The sequence below is a fragment of the Rhinatrema bivittatum genome, unplaced genomic scaffold (assembly GCF_901001135.1).
Source record: "Rhinatrema bivittatum unplaced genomic scaffold, aRhiBiv1.1, whole genome shotgun sequence".
Classification (NCBI taxonomy): Eukaryota; Metazoa; Chordata; class Amphibia; order Gymnophiona; family Rhinatrematidae; genus Rhinatrema; species Rhinatrema bivittatum.
Window position 1 is genome coordinate 28,404 of NW_021821378.1, and position 21,597 is coordinate 50,000.

Here is a 21,597-nt window from a genome sequence, read left to right on the forward strand (position 1 = left end):
TTGAGATGCGGCGACCAGAATTGTACACAGTATTCAAGGTGCGGTCTCACCATGGAGCGATACAGAGGCATTATGACATTTTCCATTTCATTCACCATTCCCTTTCTAATAATTCCCAACATTCTGTTTGCTTTTTTGACTGCCGCAGCACACTGAACCGATGATTTCAATGTGTTATCCACTATGACGCCTAGATCTCTTTCTTGGGTAGTAGCACCTAATATGGAACCTAACATTGTGTAACTATGGCATGGGTTATTTTTCCCTATATGCATCACCTTGCACTGATCCACATTAAATTTAATCTGCCATTTGGATGCCCAATTTTCCAGTCTCACAAGGTCTTCCTGCAATTTATCACAATCTGCTTGTGATTTAACTACTCTGAACAATTTTGTATCATCTGCAAATTTGATTACCTCACTCGTCGTATTTCTTTCCAGATCATTTATAAATATATTGAAAAGTAAGGGTCCCAATACAGATCCCTGAGGCACTCCACTGCCTACTCCCTTCCACTGAGAAAATTGTCCATTTAATCCTACTCTCTGTTTCCTGTCTTTTAGCCAGTTTGCAATCCACGAAAGGACATCACCACCTATCCCATGACTTTTTACTTTTCCTAGAAGCCTCTCATGAGGAACTTTGTCAAAAACCTTCTGAAAATCCAAGTACACTACATCTACCAGTTCACCTTTATCCACATGTTTATTAACTCCTTCAAAAAAGTGAAGCAGATTTGTGAGGCAAGACTTGCCCTGGGTAAAGCCATGCTGACTTTGTTCCATTAAACCATGTCTTTCTATATGTTCTGTGATTTTGATGTTTAGAACACTTTCCACTATTTTTCCTGGCACTGAAGTCAGGCTAACCGGCTTCTGGAGCCCTTTTTAAATATTGGGGTTACATTAGCTATCCTCCAGTCTTCAGGTACAATGGATAATTTTAATGATAGTTACAAATTTTTACTAATAGGTCTGAAATTTCATTTTTTAGTTCCTTCAGAACCCTGGGGTGTATACCATCTGGTCCAGGTGATTTACTACTCTTCAGTTTGTCAATCAGGTCTACCACATCTTCTAGGTTCACCGTGATTTGTTTCAGTCCATCTGAATCATTACCCATGAAAACCTTCTCCAGTACGGGTACCTCCCCAACATCCTCTTCAATAAACACTGAAGCAAAGAAATAATTTAATCTTTCCGCGATGGCCTTATTTTCTCTAAGTGCCCCTTTAACCCCTCGATCATCTTAACGGTCCAACTGACTCCCTCACAGGCTTTCTGCTTCGGATATATTTAAAGTTTTTACTGTGAGTTTTTGCCTCTATGGCCAACTTATTTTCAAATTCTCTCTAAGTCTGTCTTATCAATGTCTTACATTTAACTTGCCAACGTTTATGCATTATCCTATTTTTTCTTCTGTTGGATCCTTCTTCCAATTTTTGAATGAAGATCTTTTGGCTAAAATAGCTTCTTTCATCTCCCCTTTTAACCATGCCGGTAATCGTTTTGCCTTCTTTCCACCTTTCTTAATGTGTGGAATACATCTGGACTGTACTTCTAGGATGGTATTTTTTTTTAACAATGACCACACCTCTTGCACACTTTTTATTTTTGTAGCTGCTCCTTTCAGTTTTTTTCTAACAATTTTTCTCATTTTATCAAAGTTTCCCTTTTGAAAGTTTAGCACGAGAGCCGTGGATTTGCTTACTGTCCCCCTTCCAGTCATTAATTCAAATTTGATCATATTATGATCACTATTGCCAAGCAGCCCCACCACCATTACCTCTCACCAAATCCTGTGCTCCACTGAGATCTAAAATTGCTCTCTCTCTCGTTGGTTCCTGAACCAATTGCTCCATAAAGCTATCATTTATTTCATGCAGGAACTGTATCCCTCTAGCATGTCCCGATGATACATTTACCCAGTTAATATTGGGGTAATTGAAATTTCCCATTATTACCGCACTACCAATTTGGTTAGCTTCCTAATTTCTCTTAGCATTTCACTGTCTGTCTCACCATCTTGACCAGGTGGACAGTAGTATACTCCTATCACTATAGTCTTCCCCAACACACAAGGGATTTCTACCCATAAAGATTCAGTTGTGCATTTAGTCTCATGCAGGATGTTTATCCTGTTGGTCTCTATGCCATCCCGGACATAAAGCGCCACACCGCCACCCGGGTGCTTCTCTCTGTCATTGCGATATAATTTGTACCTCGGTATAGCACTGTCTCATTGGTTGTCCTCCTTCCACCATGTCTCTGAGATGCCAATTAAGTCTATGTCATCATTCACTGTTATACATTCTAATTCTCCCATCTTACTTCTTAGACTTCTGGCATTAGCATACAAACATTTCAAAGTCTGCTTTTTGTTTGTATTTTCATTCTGCTTTTTAATTGATAGGGATAAGTTAGAATTTTTTAGCTCAGGTGAGTTTTTAGTTATAGGCACTTTGCCTACTTTTCTTATTGTTGTAACCTCACTGTCGGGATGCCCTAATTCTAATGCATCATTAGTATCCTCTGAAGATACATCTCTCCGAACCATGCACTGCTGAGCGACTGTCGGCTTTCCCTTTTGTTCTAGTTTAAATGCTGCTCTATCTCCTTTTTAAAGGTTAGCGCCAGCAGTCTGGTCCCACCCTGGTTAAGGTGGAGCCCATCCCTTCGGAAGACTCCCCCTTCCCCAAAAGGTTCCCCAGTTCCGCTAATGCTTTTATTACGCCTGTTATATCAGTACCTCTAATGCTTTTATTACGCCTGTTATTGTTCCATCTATGCCCCAGCCCCCAAAATATCCAAATCCTTTTTCCTTGCACCAGGTCCTGAGCCATGCATTAAAGATGGAATAAACAGCAAGGGAGAGGAAATCTCTCTTCAGTTCTTCTGACTGTGATGGACTTTTGTAGCTGCTCCTTTCATTTTTTTTTCTAACAATTTTTCTCATTTTCTCAAAGTTTCCCTTTTGAAAGTTTAGCACGAGTGCCGGGAAATGCCGGCAGCAATGCGGGGCCTCGTTTTCTGCCGCTGACGGCATTGGCACCTCTCCCCCTGTTGTAACCCGGGGGGGGGGGGGGGGTCCTGCCCCCTCACACACCCCCCCCCCTTAGTATGCCACAGCTTGGAGTATCTCATCTGCTAAACTGGAAAGAAGTAGCGAGATTGCGGATGCTTTCCAAGGGTGATATTAGACCTGGTACTTACAAATGGAGGATGTACCTGAAAGGTCTGGTTAGGTGCCCACCTGGGCACCAGTGATCATCAGATGGCATGGTTTGATATTGCAGCCATAGTGAAGAGGAAGCACATACTGACATTGGTAAAATGGGCAAGTACCTGAAAGAAGTGGGGTGGGGTGGCCAAAGTGAGTGGAAGAAGAGTGGGCCAAACTAAAGGGAGCTTAAAAAGAGCCACAAATCTTTATGATGAAAAAAATAAATAGAAATAAGAGAAAACGGAAACCGATCTATTTCTGCAAGGCAAAAAGATCAGTGTTGAGAAAGTGAAAGGATCTCAAAAAGAGGAGCACAAGGAAAAATATTTGAGAAGCTGAAACAAAGGAAGAAATCAGGATGGCAAAAGCTCAAGCAGAAGAAGAGATTGCTGACGAGACAGTTTTCAGGTGGGCTGCAGAAGGGAGAAAGACTACAGGTGAATAGTAAGATGGAAAGGTGATGAGGAACAACGTGTGGTGAAAGAGAAGGAGAAAGCAGAAATGCTAATCAATACTTCAGTCCATTATTCACTGACTGAGCTTTGGACAAGGACCAAAGATTGTTGACATGAAAACATATGACAACAGGTAAGATATGACACAGTTTATGGAAATGCATACCAATATGGAACTTGTAAAATTGAAAGGGGACAAAACTTTGGAGCTAGATGGGATGCATCTTAGAATATTAAAGAAATTCAGAGAGGCTGAGGCAGCTCCGCTGAAGTCCTGTTCAATAGACCTTTGGAGACGGGAACAATTCCACGGGACCGGAGAAGGGCATAAAAGTGGTAGCAAAGAGGAAGCTGGAAACTACAGGCCGCTTACTCTGACTTCAGTGGTGGGAATATTAATGGAGACTTTCCTGAAGGAAACAATAGTGAATGATCTACGATGCAATGGGTTGCAGGATTCAAGGCAGCATAGTTTTACCAGAGGCCGATCATGTCAAACAAACCTGATTGATGTTTTCAATTGGATGACAAAGGAATTAGATTAAGACACCCAGGAAGGTGTGAAAATTATGAGAAGGGATCTAGTGAAGCTTCAGGAATGGTCTAGAGTGTGGCAGCTAAGATGTAATGCTAAAAAATGCAGAGTCATGCATGAAGGCTGCAATAACCCAAGGGAAAGATACAGTATTGGAGGTGAAATTCTTCTAAGCACAAAAGAGCGGGATCTGATAATGATCATATCTGATGGTCTCAAGGTGGCCAAACAGATGGATAAGATGATGGCAAAACCAGAAAGATGCTTGGCTGCAAAGGGAGAAGAATGATCAGCAGAAAAAAGGAGGTAATACTACCCCTGTGTAGGTCCCTGATGAAATCTCACTTGGAATACTGTGTATACAATTCTGAAGACCGCACCTTCAAAAGGATATAAACAGGATGAAGTCGGTCCAGAGGGAGGCTACTAAAATGAGCAGTTGCCTTCGTTCTAAAGCATATGGGGCAGACTTAAAGATCTAAACATGTGTACCCTAGTGGAGATAAGGGAGATATGATAGAGATATTTAAATACCTCCAAGATCAGACAAGATGGCCGCCACCTGATCCTCACATTGAAGAAGTGTTCTTCCGACTCTTTTCTTGGAATTCTTTTCTACTTTATTTCAAATGTCTCACACAAAGAGGAAAGCTCAGCTGAAGGAGATTTCAAGCTCTTCTCCCATTCCCAAGCAATTACAACCTCGGATTGACACTTCCTTCATGGCACTCCTATCAGAGATGCCGGAGGGGAGAGCCACTATGAAAAACGAAGTCAAGAGATCGCTGCCTCCGTTGGCTGAAGAAATATCTTTAAGGCCCAGTGAGCCGAGAGTGCCTCCACCTCCAGCTTCATCGATTTTGGGTATTTCTGAATTTGGATCAAGAGATATTAATATCTTTAAGGCCCTGAGAAGGGAAACATCTTGGACTCTCTTTCAGTGATCCCGCCTGGAATGGATTCCATGGGCCTCTCTTCTGTTTTAAAATTGCCAGAGATTATTGAAGGTGGAAGTGGCCCTATGGGTGAAGGAGATGGGAATGTGCAGGTATGCCCACCGTTAACACCATTATTTGAGAAACCAAAAGAGATAACTTTGGAGTCTGTTTGGTCTGCCTTAATTTCTATCGAGAAAGTTATTACTTCTTTAACAGCTGTGATTGTGGACAGTAATCAGTGAGTTCCAGTTACAGAAAAGAAAGTTGGATTATTGGCTATTAAAATAACTGAGATGGACACAAGAATTTCTAATTTGGAAACGGTTCAGCATAAATTGGTGCAATCAGATATCGTTTCTTCTAAGAAAATAGAAAACACGGAACATGCTTTAAGAATCTTAAATTTGAGAATATTAAATTTTCCTTATGTAAGGTTGCGCCCTCCTAAGGAACTATTTAAGAGCTATTTAGTGCAGATTCTTAAATTTCCATCAGAAGCTGTTCCAATGATAACAAAGGCTTATTTTTTTTGCCAAAATCAGAGGGAGATCTACCTAAGGATCCTGAACCAGTGTCACCTATAAATGAATCAGAAATATTGGAACTGTCTCAAGAGACGGCTATTCAGAATAGAGCCACTTTGTTGATAACGTTTGCATTCTTATCTGAGAGAAATTCTGTGATGAATTTTTTTTTCCGGAATCGTCATCAGTTATTCTATGGCCAAAAAATTGGGATTTTCCCTTTCATTAGCAGGTCAACCCAAGAACGCAGGAGGAAATTTCTTTCTATGAAATCTGAAGTCTTAAGTAAAGGCGCAAAATTTGATTTTAGATTTCCTTGTAAATGTCTGCTAAAATACCAGAATTCTAATTAAATATTTTTTTAACCTTCTCAATTATGGGTATTCTTGGACTCCCATTCCTAATGTTCCCCATGTGTAGGCTCGGTATAATTTCGTTTGGTGGGGTGTAAGTTCAGGATTAATTATGTATGACCATATTTCTTTCTCTAATCGCTTTTGTTAAATCTTGTCCTCCCTTATTTCCTATTAATTAATGAGACAATATTTGTAGGGGAATTAAAATTTTTATTTTGCATATTTCATGATTGTTTTTATCACAGATCTTGTCGTATTTACTGCTACAAGTAATACTTGTGTTTTCCTGTTAAAAATTCAATAAAAATAATAATAAAAAACCCCAAAACCTCCAAGATATCCATGCACAGGAGGCAAGCCTCTTTCACTGGAGAAGAAGCTCTGTAATGAGGGGTCATGGGATTAAGGTGAAAGGGGATAGACTCAGGTGTAATCTATTGAAATATTTCTTTACAGAGAGGGTAGTGGATGCTAATGCCGTAGGCACCACTGTTGAAAGTGCAGGGAACGGGGTTGCAGCACTGCCAGCTCCTGAGCTGGCAGTGCTGCAACCCCGTTCCCTCTCCCCTGCCGGCAGACTTTTACTTGAAATAATTACAAGATGTTCCGAGTTCTTATCGAGGCAGGAACTGCACCGGAATGAAACAGTGAAGGCACAGAAGGAAGAAGAGAAATTCTACACATGCTCTCTTTCCAGGCCCCGCCTCCCATCAGGAAGGGGTGGGGCTACCACAGAGCCCAGAAGCAGAGCACATACAGACTCCCATCCATCTAAGCCTTAACCACTTCATTCCGGTGCAGTTCCTGCCGTGATAAGATTTGGAGCAGCTTGCAGTTGTTTAAATAAAAGGATTACTGGCAGGAAAGAGAGAGCAGGGGTGTCCTGGGCCACAGGAAAGAAGAAAATCAGAATGCCAATCTAGGCCTGGGCTGGGTCCCCTGCCACAGAGGAGTTCTGGATCAGCCAGGTGATGGAGGAGGAGCCAGGCCCTGAAGGGATGCTGAGTAGAAGGATGTGAAGGAGTGCAGAGGAGGAAAATGCTAGGAAGAGGGAAGTGGTGATAAATGCTGGGGGAGGGAGTGGAGATAAATGATCGGAAAAGGGGGAGGGTAGAGGAGAGAGGCAGGGAAGTGGGCGGAGAGAAAAAAGAGAGAGGCTGGGAAGTATGGGGGAGAGAGGTGCTGTAAATGGAGGGGAAGAGGACAGAAATGCTGGGAAACAGGAAAAGAGGGGAGATATGTACTGGGGGAGAGGCTAAGTGGAGAAAAGAGATTTTGAGAGGGGGAGATGCTGCAGGGGAAGAGAAGGGGGGAGAGATGCTGGGAGAGGAAGAGAGGGGAAAGATGCTGGAAGGAGAGGGGGGAGAGGGGGGAGAGCGTAAGCAGGTGTTGGGGAGGGATTGATGGTTAAGCAATGAGGACAAGGTGGAGAGATAGAAGAGGAAATGGAGGAAAGAACTGAAGGGAGAAAGAGAGGGAAGGGGTGAAATCTATCAGTGGCTGGTGAGAAAGAGATAAAAAGGCAGAGCAGAGAGAAATGAAACAAAATGAGATGAAAAGGGAAAGATCAATGTCAGACAAATGTAGGGGAGGAAGTGAAGAAAACTGGGAGCAAGAAGAAATAGAAAATGGAACTTGGAGTAGGAATTAGAAGAGAATAACAAGAGGAAAGCAGAAAGAGATGTTTAGAAAAATAAAATGACCAGACAACAAAGGTAGAATAAAACGTTTAATTTTCACTTTAAGGATTGGAATAAGCCAACTTTAGTAAAGGCTATACAAAACTGGCCTTGTCCAGTAGTATTTCAAGCTCTGCAGAGATTTTTGGGATTCGCCAACTATTATCCCCAATTTATCCCAAATTATTCTTCAGTAGCAGCACCTCTTACTGCTCTCACTCAAAAAGGAGCCAATACCAAGGATCGGCCTCCCGACATCATAGCAGCATTCTAGGAGCTTACGGATGCCTATTTAAAAGCCCCTTCCCTCTATCATCCTTGCTGATGTGACTGTTACTACCCTTAACCAATAAGCCTGATACATTTGATGTAACTCCAACATTGCTCTTTGCTTCAACGGCAAGAGGTAACGGGGAATTGGACTCAGATAGCATCCAATAGGGGCCCTGACTTTAAGGTCTGGGAAACTAATATTATGGGGGTGACATGTATGGCACAGCAGATACTACCATAAGCTTGATGGACAGTCTGGATGGACCATTTGGTCCTTTTCTGCCATTATTTCTATGTCTCTTTGTCCTAAAAGTTGATGCCTCCACATTGAGGGGTAGGCACAGTATTAAGTCAACACTCACCGAAAGGAGTCCTTCACCATTCTTCTTGAAGAAATATTTTCCTATGGAACACAATTATGGCATTGGCGATAAAGAACTCTTAGCCCTCAAACTAGCACTTGAAAAGTGGCGGCATCTACTCCAAGGGGATCAACACCATATCATGATCTATACAGATCACAAAAATCTCGTCCACCATGCTCAGCAACTGAATGCGAAGCAGACTTGCTGGTCTTTATTCTTTGTTCGTTTTGACTTCAAACTACGGTACTGCCAAGCTCTCAAGAATCATCAGACAGATGTTCTCTCATGCTCCTTTCAAACTGAAGACACCCCAGAGCCTCCCAGGCACATTGTCGATCCCACTTACTGGCTGTCTCCATGACTGTCTCACCAGGGAAGATGGTCATACCTTCCCGCCTACATGAAAAGGTTTTAAAATGGGCCCATCACTCTCATGTCACAGGTCACCCTGGACGGGCTTGAACCCTGACACTGCTTCAGCAATACAATTGTTGGCCTCAAATAAAGCAAGATGTTATGTGGATTCATGCTCCACCTGTGCACAGCAGAAACCTCTGTCTGGCTGACCATGGGGGCTGTTACAACTGCTGCCAGCCCCCAGGGAATCCTGGACTCACTTGTCCACAGATTTCATCATGCACCTCCCCCTCTCAAATGGCGCCACTGAAATCTGGGTGGCCATCAATTGTTTCTCAAATATGTCTCGCTTTGTACCACTACCAGGCCTCCCTTCTGCCCGGGAAGTAGTATTGCTCTTTACGTTTCACATAGTCTGTCTATACAGCAAAGCACTTCTTGTCAGACCAAGGGGTGCAATTCACAGAAAAATATTGTGCTCACACTGTAAGAAGTTTGGCATCACGCTGGACTTCATCAAAGCATGCCATCCTCAAGGGAATGGAACACATGAATCCCATGCTTAAAATCTTTCTTTGTGTCTATGACAACAAGCATAAGGACAATTGGGCTACTCTCCTGCCCTGGGATGAGTTTTTGCACAATTCCTATGCTAATGCCCTTACTGGAACCACTTCATTTCAGCTGATCTACAGGAAGCAGCCATTACCATGTGTTAGATTCACCACTTGCAGGATGCCCTGCGAGTGGCCTTACTCACCACGACACCGCCAGACCCATACTACTACCTCCCACGGCATGAGAAGTTGCTGCTGATCATCGATGTGGCTGTACGCCACCATCATTCCTCCCTTGCACTGTCCTTTAGGTGCACGGGTGCACATCTCTGCCTCTCTTAAAGGGCCCGCAGTGGATCTCCTATTGCCGTATAAAAGGGCTCTTCAGTCTCTGCATCAGGGCCTTCACAAGGTCTCTTGGTCCCTTGTTCTGGTCTGCTGTCATCATCAGTTACTGGTCTCCAGTGGTCTTGTCTGTCCTGGGTCCATCTTCGCTAGAATAAGTCTTCAGAGTCCTCTTGGTTTTAGAGTCTTGTTCCAAGTTCCAGAGTTCCAAATTCCTGAGTTCCTTGTACCTGAGTTCTGTTCCTGTTCTTCAGAGAGCTTGTTCCAGCTTGCGATCCATCCTGGTCTTCATTGTCCACCTGGTCCTTGTCTTCGGTCTTTGTCTGGCTCATCGTCCTTATCTGAATCCCTGTCTTCAGTCTTTGCCTGGTTCTTCATCCTTGCCTGGATCCTTGTCTTCAGCCATCGCCTGGTTCCTTGTCATTGTCTGGACCTTGCCTTCAGTTTTTGTCTGATTCCTCACCTGGACCTCTGTTTTCAGTCTGCTATGGTCTTCAGCCTTGTTCCTGGTCCTGCATCTCCAGCTCAGCTCCACTTCAGTCTTCAGTTCCAGCTTGGTGTGGCTGCAGTCTTGGTTCTGGTCTTCAGTGGATCCTTGTCCTCGCCTGGCCCGTGCCTGGATATGCTTACCTGCCAGTGATGTGGACCACAGTAAGCCCCGGGATTGTGTCAGTCACATCATGGCACAGGGGCTCATGCACAATTGTGGTCCAAAAGGGCCTTTCAAAGTGGCTGGAGGGCTACCCCCAAAGACCAGCCCTGGCTGCTGGCTTTCTGACAGTTTGTGAAGGCCATGATCTCAGTGTGTGTCTTCCTGCGAAAGGCCCTTCATCTTGAGGCACCTATTCTCAGGACTAGTCCAAGCCCAGTATTGATTTTTGTTTCAAGGCTTCTGTCATTCTTTGTGTGGTACTTCTTTTCATTTTTTGAAGTTAAAGTATCTCTGGATCCTGTCTCTGTACCTTCAAGCCTCCAGCTGGTAATGGATTCCCTTCCTCCAGCATCCTCCTCCAGAGGATGCTGGAGGAAGGGAATCTCTGGATCCTGTCTCTGTACCTTCAAGCCTCCAGCTGGTAATGGATTCCCCTCCTCCAGCATCCTCCTCCAGAGGATGCTGGAGGAGGGGGTTTTGAGGAGGGGGTACTGTTAGGTTCACAGCTCGCAGACTGTCCTTCAAGCAGCCTTACTTACCCTGACACCGCTGGACCCGTGCTGCTGACTCCCACAGCTTGAGAAGCTGCTGCTGGTCATCCATGTGTCTGTACGCTGCCATCATTCCTCCCTCACACTGTGCTCTAGGTACTCCTTGTGGATCCTGTTCCGTCTGTTTCCTATCGTTATCTGTAACCTCATTTCAACATCCTACTCTTAACAGAACGTTTCCTTTACATGGATGGTGAAAACTAGAATCATTGAACATCGTTCTTGTATAGCTAACCAACATGAAATGCTCCCCTGGTTGCCCATTGGGCAGTGCAAACCCATCAGATTTCTGACTTAAAATTTTTCATCATTGACGTGTTGCCCCTCCACGGCGGGCGGGGGTAATTTTTCAGAAATGCTTATCCGTAGGGAACAAAAATGGATATATACCCTTAATTGTCTTTCTCCTCACGGGTTAAACAATGAAATTGAGTGGTGTTTATACATAATAGGTATAGTTAGTCCTCTTTCAGGTCTTCTCTTTTCTGATTGGCTGAAACATGTTTTTGTGCCATTTTCTATCTTTAAAGGGATCTCTGTTATGTCTGTACCGTGCACTCCCAGCTATGCTGTATGCTGTAACATCTAAGGTATGTTAATTAATTTTTTGTACATTGAAGGTAGTCCCCATCGAGTTAAGTTTCCACACCTAAGTTTGTTTTGCTTTTTAGATCTGTTAAGATTTGTTGCCATCCTTCCAGATGCAGCCTTAAGGCGAAACATGGATACCGTGTTGGGGGATATGTTAATACTTAAAAGAATTGTTTTGCATTAAAAACTGTGGAGTCACAGAAATAAATAAGCAAATTCTTCACTAAAACAAGCGTGTGGATTCTGAACTATTCTGCTCGTTTCCCTTGGTTTTGCATATATTACGTGCAGAATTACTCTTCTTCGATATCATGGTATTTTCTAGACATCGAAAGTACATGCATATTTACCATAAAAAGGGACAGTGCAGGAGTGTTCCAGGGAGGGGTCAAGAGGTATGGAAGTTGCTATTTTATAAGACATTCGCATAATAAGTTATCAAACTTATTTGTGGAATTTTAAACCCACTAAGTACCTCATGCAATTGAAACTGGACTTGTCTGTTGTCCACAATTTTTGGGTGGGAAGTCTGGGTGAACTGGTGGGGGTTCAGAGTGAAGTGCTAGAGGGTCTAAATGAACTGGAGATGGACTGGGTGAACTGGAGGAGGTATCAGCGAACTGGTGATTTCAAATATGTGCGCAAGAAAGTATTTATATTCACGTACATAAAATACCTGTTTATGTGTGCATGTTAGATTTTTTTAATGCACCTAAAATATTTGGGCATATGTTTATAAAACAGGTTGAGGAAATAAGCACTTTTATTGTATTGCAAATATTTGCACTTACTGAAACATGTGCATGTACTTTCAGAGCAGAACTATGCTGTTTATAAAGAGTGCTGCTACCCACCACACAGTTTATAAAATAGTAAGTTTTATCTCCACTTTCATTTGAAAGTTATCCTCTAAAAGGTGAATTTTAAAAGCCTAGCATGCACCAAAACCACTAGATATGCACACAAGAGGGGCCAGCATGCGCAGAGCAACTTTTAAAAACCGCCTGAGTAAGTGTGTATTTCCCACTGCACACACAAATGAAATGTTCCAAAAAAGGGGGCGGAGTGTGGGCATTCCTGGATTTCAACTTCAGATTAGCGCGTAAATATTTACATGCACAGGTGCGCGCCAGGGCTTCCTGCCATGCTACGTTAAGTAATAAAATAAAGATAAATAGATTGGCGGGGTTTTAAGGGTCAGGGTTAACAGGGAGAAAGGAGGCTGTTAAACTGGAGGGTTTGGAAGTCCTATCCCTTACCTGGGCAAACTGGGAATGAACTGAGAAAACTGGAATGATAAGAAATCAAAAGGGAGTGAACATCACTGCTTTCACAAGCATTTTTAGTGTATAAGGAGAGACAGTGAGAGAGAGAGAGAGTGGAGAGTGGCTCCTGGACGTGATAGCACAGGCTAATCCTTTTGAAACACATGCATGTGTGTGTGTGTGTAGCAGTTATTATTTATTTTATTTTGTTCTATCCTATCCTCCTACTGCTCAAATAAATTTATTTTCCTAAGTACCTGGAATGGTGATGTACTGAATCAAAGTTTGCGTGTGACTCTTTGTATAGGGAATAAGCTCCTGGGTTCAAGCCCCAGGTATAATCCCAGTAATTGTGTGTGTTTATATTGGGTAAGCCCCTGAGGCAATCCTGTGTGCAAGCAGGTGAAAAGCCCCTCAGGAAGCACCCAATGTAGACCTCAGTGAGATTAGCTCCCCCAGGTCAGAGCCCCTGGGCAGAATGCCAGTGTGCATGGTCTGAACCCAGAACACCACACAAGAAAGATATATACACATCAGGAGGGACACTTCACCATCTGGCCCACAGAGGATTTCCTCTTCCCCCATAGAAAGAGCCCACACCTTGGGAAGTGCAGGAAGGAGGGGAAAGTTGGCAAGATCTGCCTCATCAATGAATACTTTTATGGCCCTAGGTGAATCAACAACACCCCGATTAAGGGTTACATAAAATGGTGCCCAAAGAATGTGGGGCTCGAGGGTGGTGGAGTGTGCAACAGTGTGTTCCTGCTGTGGAAAGTGAAGATATGTAACCATACTATGAAAGAATGGAAAAACTGCGAAATTCACCAAAATGGCGATTCTTCCCATGCTTGGAATTCAGCGGGAAGAACATACCGAGAGAGAGGCTGTATGCACAACCAACAGGACAGTACAAAAGCGGTGACATGCTCATTGCACAAGCCTCAGCATGAGAGAGGGCGTGTGTGAGGAGATCGTGCCAAGGCAAACCGCAAGTAGCAGGCTGTTATCCTTCAAGCAAGCGGTTAGCTCCAATTATTTCATCCGGCCTATCGATCATCGCAAAATCACTAGAGCAGGGTTGCGCCTGAAGGAACACCCAGAGCGAGGCAAACTAGTGGTAGCAGCTTTGTCACTTAGTGGTGAAATGGCAGAGAAACCAGTGGCTAAAACCTCCAGCTCCAGTGAGGGCAACCCATCGAAAACATTGGATGATGGAACTTACACCATACAGAAGATGGGCGGCAGACTGGTAAACAAACAGTAGTTCTCGTCTGCGGCCCGAGCTATATGTTTGGCTTAACCGAACTAGCCAGACCCATACAATATCAAGCAGGACTTCGAATGTCCTTCACAGGGATGGGAACTGTGTTAGCAGTAGAGTGTGTGCCAACACCCTGAGCCAGTAAACACCCACTGCTATTACTGTAATAGACCACTCTTCACTGATCTCGACGTGGATCCCGGCATTTCCATGGAATGGAGAGGAGGCCCCTCAGCCACTAGTGCATTTCAGCGAATGGCAGTACACTAACACAGTGAGCAACGATCACCTGTGAGCTCAGATGCGAGCAGCAGCAGCACCAGAGGGGCCCAATCTAAATCAACCGAGAAACCTCTGACACCAACCATGGCCAATAGTCCCGCTGCGGCTGTAGCGGCAAAGTTGGACCCTGGATTCGGATTGGCATTTCCTAACGAGGGAAGGACAGGATGTTATCATGGAGGCCATCTATGAAGAGATCAATCCTCAGGCTGGCAGCGACACAATAAAAATATCTTTGGCTGATCAAATGGAGGCCCAGAGCCAAGAAGGATCAGATTCCCTCTTATCCATATCTGTAATTGGACGGAGTCGATGAAGTGCTCTGCTGGCATCTCCGAAAGCCGTGCAGCCTACAACACCCATAAAGATACCACCGGGCAACTAACTGCGGTTGCAGCTCCTCGGCTGGGAAGAGGTCGAGGAAAGTCCTCTGATGAACGATCAACCAGTTCAACTTCCACTGAGCCCTCTAGACCCCTACAGTTTCCCAAGTAACAGCATCGAAAGGAGTGGTACATGGCCATCACCCCTGAAGAAGTAAGAACCTTCTATTCAGTGGTGACACCAAAACCTTCAGAGAGCTCTGCTGGATGGCAATGGAGTTACCCACGTTAGCGTCTAGCTCTGGCATCTCTTCTGGAGCAGAATCAATACCTTTGAATGGATCTCCCTGCAAAGCAGGAGGGAGAAAACTATGCTCTGTGTCCAGTGAAAAAAATCAAGGGAAACATGTTGGATCAGCCTTTACCTGAAGAAGTAAGGGACCAGTCCTGGGTGGTTCCCAGCCACTTGGGTGAGTTTAACTCACTACACCGAGTTTCCCATGGACAGAGAATTGTGGAAAAGAAAGTGCAGGGGATATTTGGACTATAATATCCATATGTGCCTGTGCACATAATGAATTTTGTGGAGGAAAACAGGGATGCTTGGTTAGCTGAACATGCTGATCGAATAATCATTAAAGATTCTACCAACCCACAAGGAGTGAGGGAGCACCCTAAATACAGGCGGGCCCTTGACCGCATAGTGGCAGAAATGAGGCTTCGAAGGAACATTTATAAACATGCCGTGGTATGCATCTGAGGTCAGGAGACCACAGAACCCATGCTGCTTGTTGTCCAATGGGGTCACTGTAAAGAAACTGCACCCTGACCACTATGACCCAGCCAAAAAGGTCAAGGCCAAAGAAGAGGAACTGGAAGAGCTGATTTCCCTGTGAGGTGGAGTGAAGACTAAAACTGTTCCTGACATCTCATGAGGGACTTAAAAATGTCTCTGTATGTTGTTCATTTGTGCTCTGTTACAGGTTGCTCCAGTTGGCCTGTGGAGACTCCAGTAAAAAAGAACTGTAAGTTTTTTTCCCTCAGTGGAAGGTGGACTTTCTGTTTCCTAGTGATGATTCTTCTATCAACAAGGTGACCTGGCCTGGACCAGAGGCCAAGAAAATCAGAAGAGCCTACTAGTTAAAAATGGACATTTTGTTTTACCCTGAGAGGAAAGGACTGATTTATTTAATTTTCTTGACTAAGAAAAGTTTTATATTTAATACATATGGATAATATGATTTGTATTTACAGTTTGGTTGAAAGAAAAAACATAAAACTCCATAAAACTCTATAAAATGTTTAAAATCATTAAAAAAAAAGTGGTATTCTTGATTTATTTATTACCATAATTAAGTGTATAAACTTTCCCACTGAATTTTATTATACCTTCTAATGGAGAAGGTGTAATATAGAAACATAGAAATGACGGCAGAAAAAGACCAATCGGCCCATCCAGCCTGCCCAGCAAGCTCCCACAATTATTTTCCCCATACTTATCTGTTTCACCAACCACCAAGTTCAGGGCCCTTGTTGGTAACTGTCTGATTCAAATTTCCTGCCATCCCCTGTCATTGATGCAAAGAGTAATGTTGGCATTGCAACAAAGGTAGTAACTGCCGCATCAAGCAAGTTACCCCAATGCTTGTTTACCCAGACTGCACAGATCAATGCCTTGTTGGATGTTGTCTGAATGTAAATCCTGTTTTCCACATTTCCCCCTGCCGTTGAAGCAGAGAGCAACGCTGTATATGCATTCAAAGTGAAGTATCAGGCTTAATTGGTTTAGGGTAGTAACAAGTAAGTAATGTGATTAAGTACCCCCCTCCCCCCCTCCCCCAGAGTACAGTGCAATAGAATGGTGAGATGTGTAAGCTGAGCATGGGCAGGCAGGTTAACCAAGAAACAAGCACCTCCTGGTTAGCTATGTTCGTTTCATGTACTGGTATGAATGGCCGAGGCTAGCCAACCCATTGTCCATAGGAATTACCCCTCTGGTGTCCACAAGAGTATAATGTATGGTTCTCCCCTTTGGGGGGCAGGTAATAACATTGGTAAAACACTTCTCCCTTCAGGAAAATGAGGTAGAAGGTGTATGTATAATCTCATGTATTGAAATTGTTATGTGTGTCTAAGTAAGGTCCCGTGCCATCAACCTACGCTGGACATGAGTTCCACCCTGAAAGGATCCCCAGGTGGTGAGGCCAGGTATTGGAACATCTACCATGTCATGTGTTTTATGTACCAAACTATGGAAAAATTGTATTCGAGTGAGTTTCCCCTCTCTCTCACACAATTTTTTCATGTGAAGGGGAGTGTGTGTAACCAACCCTTTGGTTCATCATTAGATGGCCCTAGGTCCCTTACCATCAGGACTAGTAACATCATGGGATTTTCCATTCTCCTTCAGTCTCTCCATTGAGCTGACTGTGATTGGCTATCCCAGGGGCATAAGGCGGAATTAGAGGAGTACAGAGTGTGGTCAGTTTGAGTTAGAGGTTGAGGAGTAAGGAGCTGTTTTGTTTTCTTCCTCCTGAGTTGGGCCCACTAACCCAGCTTGGTATTTTTTTTGTGCTTAGAGGAGATCCCTTCTCAGTACACTCCCTGTCTGCCTTCCTTTTGAAGGGAATGAATTTTTTTGTAGTTTTTGATGTTTTCTTATTCTGGGGGACACTCTTGGGCAGATTTTCAAAGGCTACGCATGTAACATACGCGCGTAACCTGAGGAAATCTGCCCCTGTGTGCACCGAGCCTATTTTGCATAGGCTCAGCAGCGCACACAAGCCCCGGGACGCGTGTATGTCCCGGGGCTTGCAAAAAGGGGTGGTTTGGGGGCGTGGCCAGGGGGCATGGTGTCAGCTCGGGGCGTGTTTGGGGGCATGGCGGCGGTCCGGGGGCGTGGCCGAGTGCCCCGACACAGCGGCCTGTGTCGGGGTCTGCCGCACCAGCAGACATTCGGCAGGCATAACTTCCTGGATAAAGGTTAGGAGGGGGATTTAGGTAGGGCTGCGGGGTAGGTTAGATAGGGGAAGGGAGGGGAAGGTAGGGGGAGGCAGAAGGAAAGTTCCCTCCGAGGCCGCTCCGATTTCGGAGAGGCCTCGGAGGGAACGGGCAGCGTGCGCAGGGCTCAGCGCGTGCAAGGTGCACAAATGTGCACCCCCTTGCGCGCGCTGACCCTGGATTTTAAAAGATTCGCGCGGCTACGCGCATATCTATTGAAATCCGGTGTACTTTTGTTTGCGCCTGGTGCGCGAACAAAAGTACATGCCCCCGCTTTTTTTTTTAAATGTATCCCTCTTCATCTTGGGAAAGGAGCAATCCCCTCCAATCCTGAGAGCAAGAGCTGGAGACCCATGAAAACCCCCTCTACTCCTTAGAGGAAGCAAGACTGTGACAACTCTACCCAGTGTGAGACCTTTTTGATAGAGACTTTTGAATTTTTTTCCTTTATGTTCATGTGGAGATTTTTTTCCACCCCTCTGCACAATCTGGTGAAGGAGATGGAGAGCTGTGAGCTGAACTGGGACATCTGGCCTCTCTCCTCGAGCAGTCCATCAAGGTTGGACCATCAACTTCCAAACAGATCTGCACCCCAAGGGTATCAGGCTGAACTTTGGACTTAGGGAGGATCTTTCCGTGGCATGGAGGCCTCCCACTAGGATTCTCCCTCTACTGGGCTGTTGCACAGATGAGAAGGCAGTGGCAAGCTCTCTCCCAGGAGCTGGAGAGATGGAGACCATCATCCCAGCAGAGACCCTGTGTAAGAAGTTCAGCTGTACAGTTTCATTTGCTAAATGTTTATGGGTCAGCAATTGACCCTTTGGAAATAATCAGTAAATATGATTTGAACAGCCAGTCTGAGTCCAGCCTGTCTGTCCTTGAGAAAGATATATACACATCAGGAGGGACACTTCACCACCTGGGTCACAGAGGATTTCCTCTTCCCCATAGAAAGAGCCCACTCCCTGGGAAGTGCAGGAAGGAGGGGAAAGATGGCAAGATCAGTCCCGACAAATAAATACTTTTATGGCCCTAGAGCAGGGCTTCCGAAACCTGTCCCGGGGACCCTACAACCAGTCAGGTTTTCAGGATATCCACAATGAACATGCATGAGATAAATGTGCATATAGAGAGTCTCAATAGTATGCAAATGTATTTCATGCATATTCATTGTGGATATTCTGAAAACCTGACTAGCTGTGGGGTCCCCAGGACAGGTTTTGGAAGCCCTGCCCTAGAGGAACCAAGAACACACTGACTAAGGCTTACATGTACTTCATTGAAGCCTGTCAAATGTTTGAATGTTTCTATTGTCTCCCCTTCTCCTCTTTTCCTCTAGCAAGTGTCTCAACATGCCTTTTTAGAGTTTGTGTTGTATAGCCTTTTCCTGAACCATCAGCATCCTCTGAATGTGCTTACGAAGGTGCAGCCTCCAGAAGTGAAATGGTAGGATCTCAGCAGTGACCTACATAAAGACAATATTATTTCTCTTTTCTTCCTCTCTCCTGCACCCAAGCATGCTGTTCACATTCACTGCGGCTTCCTTCCATTGACTAGCTACCTTCAGGTCACCTGAGGTGATTACTCCTAGACCTTTTCCTTGTTTGACAGTTTCCAGCTCTTGTTCTTCTATTTGGTTTGTGGCTAATGGAATTTTGCATCCCAAATGTCTGATTTACACTTTTGCACTGAAGTTCATTTTCCAAATCCTCAACCATTCTTCTAGTTCCTGTTCATTTTTCCCAGAATTTCTGATGTGACCACTCTGTTGCAGATTTTTGTATCACCTGCCAGCAAGCACACTGTCCTCTCAAGTCCCCCAGTAATGCCACTGATAAAGAGAGTGAAAAGAAACAGTCCCAGTGCCGAGCCCTGGGGAACCCCCATTCAGCAGACTGGACTCCACTGACCATCATTCTCTGTGTCTCAACCGGTTCCTCACCCAGTTTATAAATTTCTGCTCTACTCCCATACCATCCAGCTTGCTTACCTGTCTGCTGTGTGGAACAGTGTCAAAAGACTTACTGAAGCCCACAGGGGCAACATCTACCGCACCTCCTTGACCTAATGCTTTTCTCACCACATTAAAGAATTCAATCAAGTTTATTTGGCAGGACCTTCTCTTTGCGAAACAGTTGTCTGGTGAGCTTTACTCTTTTTCTTTTGTAGCGTTTCCATAGTTTTGCCTACAAATGACATTGGATTAACAGGTCTGTAGTTGCCTGCCTCTTCCCTGTTCCCTCTTGTTGTAGCGCAACTATTTCTGCTCTCATCCAGTCCATGAAGCCTTTCTCATCTTTAAGGCTAAGTTAAACAGAGCTGCAAGAAATGTCATCAGGGCATTCTTGAGTTCATTTAGTACTGTCATTTTTTTCTTGTCCCTATATTTGATGCGATTATTTTATGTTTTTCGGGATGCTGTGTTAGAGTGTTATGAGATGTTTTGTTTTTCTGTTGGTATATTTGATGCGATTATTTTATGTTTTTGTAATGATGTCATGTAAACTGCTGTGATTATTGTATTGAAAGGTAACAAATTGAATAAACTAGTTAACTAATTATCCTTCGGGGGGTACACTTCCAAGTTCCCTGGCCTTATCCACTCTCATTTGGGTAAACATGTCACCTCCTCCCCTACAATCTGCTTTATAATCATTTCACATTAAGCAGTGCCATTTCCTCTTTTTTCTGAAAATATTGAGCAAGAGAACTTCTTTATCTATTTGCCCTTCTGCCAATCCTCTTCACAAATCCCACTTTCTCCTTTTATCTTACTTATTCCCCTTTTTTGCCTCTCTTATATTTCTACAGAAGGTTTTATCAATTTTCTCCTGAACATTCTTCCTGTCCTCCTTCACCAGAAATGTTTTTTGTAATTTTTGAATACCAGCCTCTTTGTTTTTACCATTTCTTAAGCATCCTAAAGCATGCTGGTCTCTCTCTCTTTATACCTTCCTTAACCTGCCTTACAAAGATTTGTTGCCTACTCAATGCTCCCTTTTATTGCTGACCAAGTTTCCTCTGTACTCTTCAGCTCTGGCATCTTATCAAGGCCTCCTCAACACTATCACTCATCCTCTTGAAGTCAGTCCTCCTAGTCCAAGATCCAAGTCTTAGTGTGGCTCAGTACAGTCAGAGTATAATATTGAACTATACAGTACAATGATAACTAGACCCTATGTTTTCCCATACCTTGAAATCAGTGACATTGTCTCTGTCAGTGCCTGATTTAGTGTTGGCTCCTTCACTAGTTGCCTGAGGAACATCCTTTGAGGGCATGCCTGACTTCTCCACTCTTAGCCAGCACTGCATGGGAAGGCTTCAGTCCATATCTGGTAAATTGAAGCCACCTAGAAGCAAGACCTTCCCCGATGATGCCTCTTATCACGTACTTACCCATCACTAAGAAGCTGAAGAGCCACTGCAGGACAGAGACCAGCTGTAAACATCTGTGCAGCTGGGGCCTGGAGAACCAGGAGGTGGCAGAGAAACTGCATAGGGCGGAATGGACACTGGCCCGGCTCCCTGTCAGAAGAATAAAGACACTGTTGTGTGTCCCAGCCAAGCAGAGCCTACACCTACTGGAGGGGAGTCAGAGAACAACCCCCCTATAATCTATCTCCATGCTTCCTTCTTCAGAGCCCCGGAGCAGGAGGCCTTTCCCTTCACAATAAAATGGGCTGAGCTGAGGACAGTTTCTGCAAATGCTGAGCTGTCAGCTGACTCAGCTGAATACTACCAGCTGTCTGGTATGGACAACACTGGAGATGAAGGTACAGGGTCACCTCAGGGCTGGATATGACTCAGCCTCGGGGCTCACACTGTTTCCCATCCAACAGGAAGGGACAGAGGCAGAGAAAATGCCATTGGAGAGGGCAAGTGGCAATATTTCACAAAGACTCTGAAAATGACCAAAGATTTTAGGTGCTGCACTCTCGTGTACTCTGCAGGACAGCACAAAGTAACATGGGAAGCACAAATCCAGCACCACAAACAAAACCATTAATGCCAATATCTAGGGGACTCAGGGAGACTCACAAGGACCTCACTGCAAGTAATGAGA

The 21,597-nt window shown here is 44.4% G+C and overlaps 1 protein-coding gene across 1 annotated transcript in view; it reads right to left on the reverse strand.

The window, feature by feature from the left end:
- Positions 1–21,597, reverse strand: part of LOC115082636 (diacylglycerol O-acyltransferase 2-like) — a gene marked incomplete at its 3' end in the record, with an annotated part of 49,457 nt that overhangs the window by 22,389 nt on the left and 5,471 nt on the right. Inside the window, 1 exon segment of the mRNA XM_029586842.1 lies at positions 20,931–21,059. Within this exon segment, the coding sequence (XP_029442702.1) occupies positions 20,931–21,059 (129 nt within the window).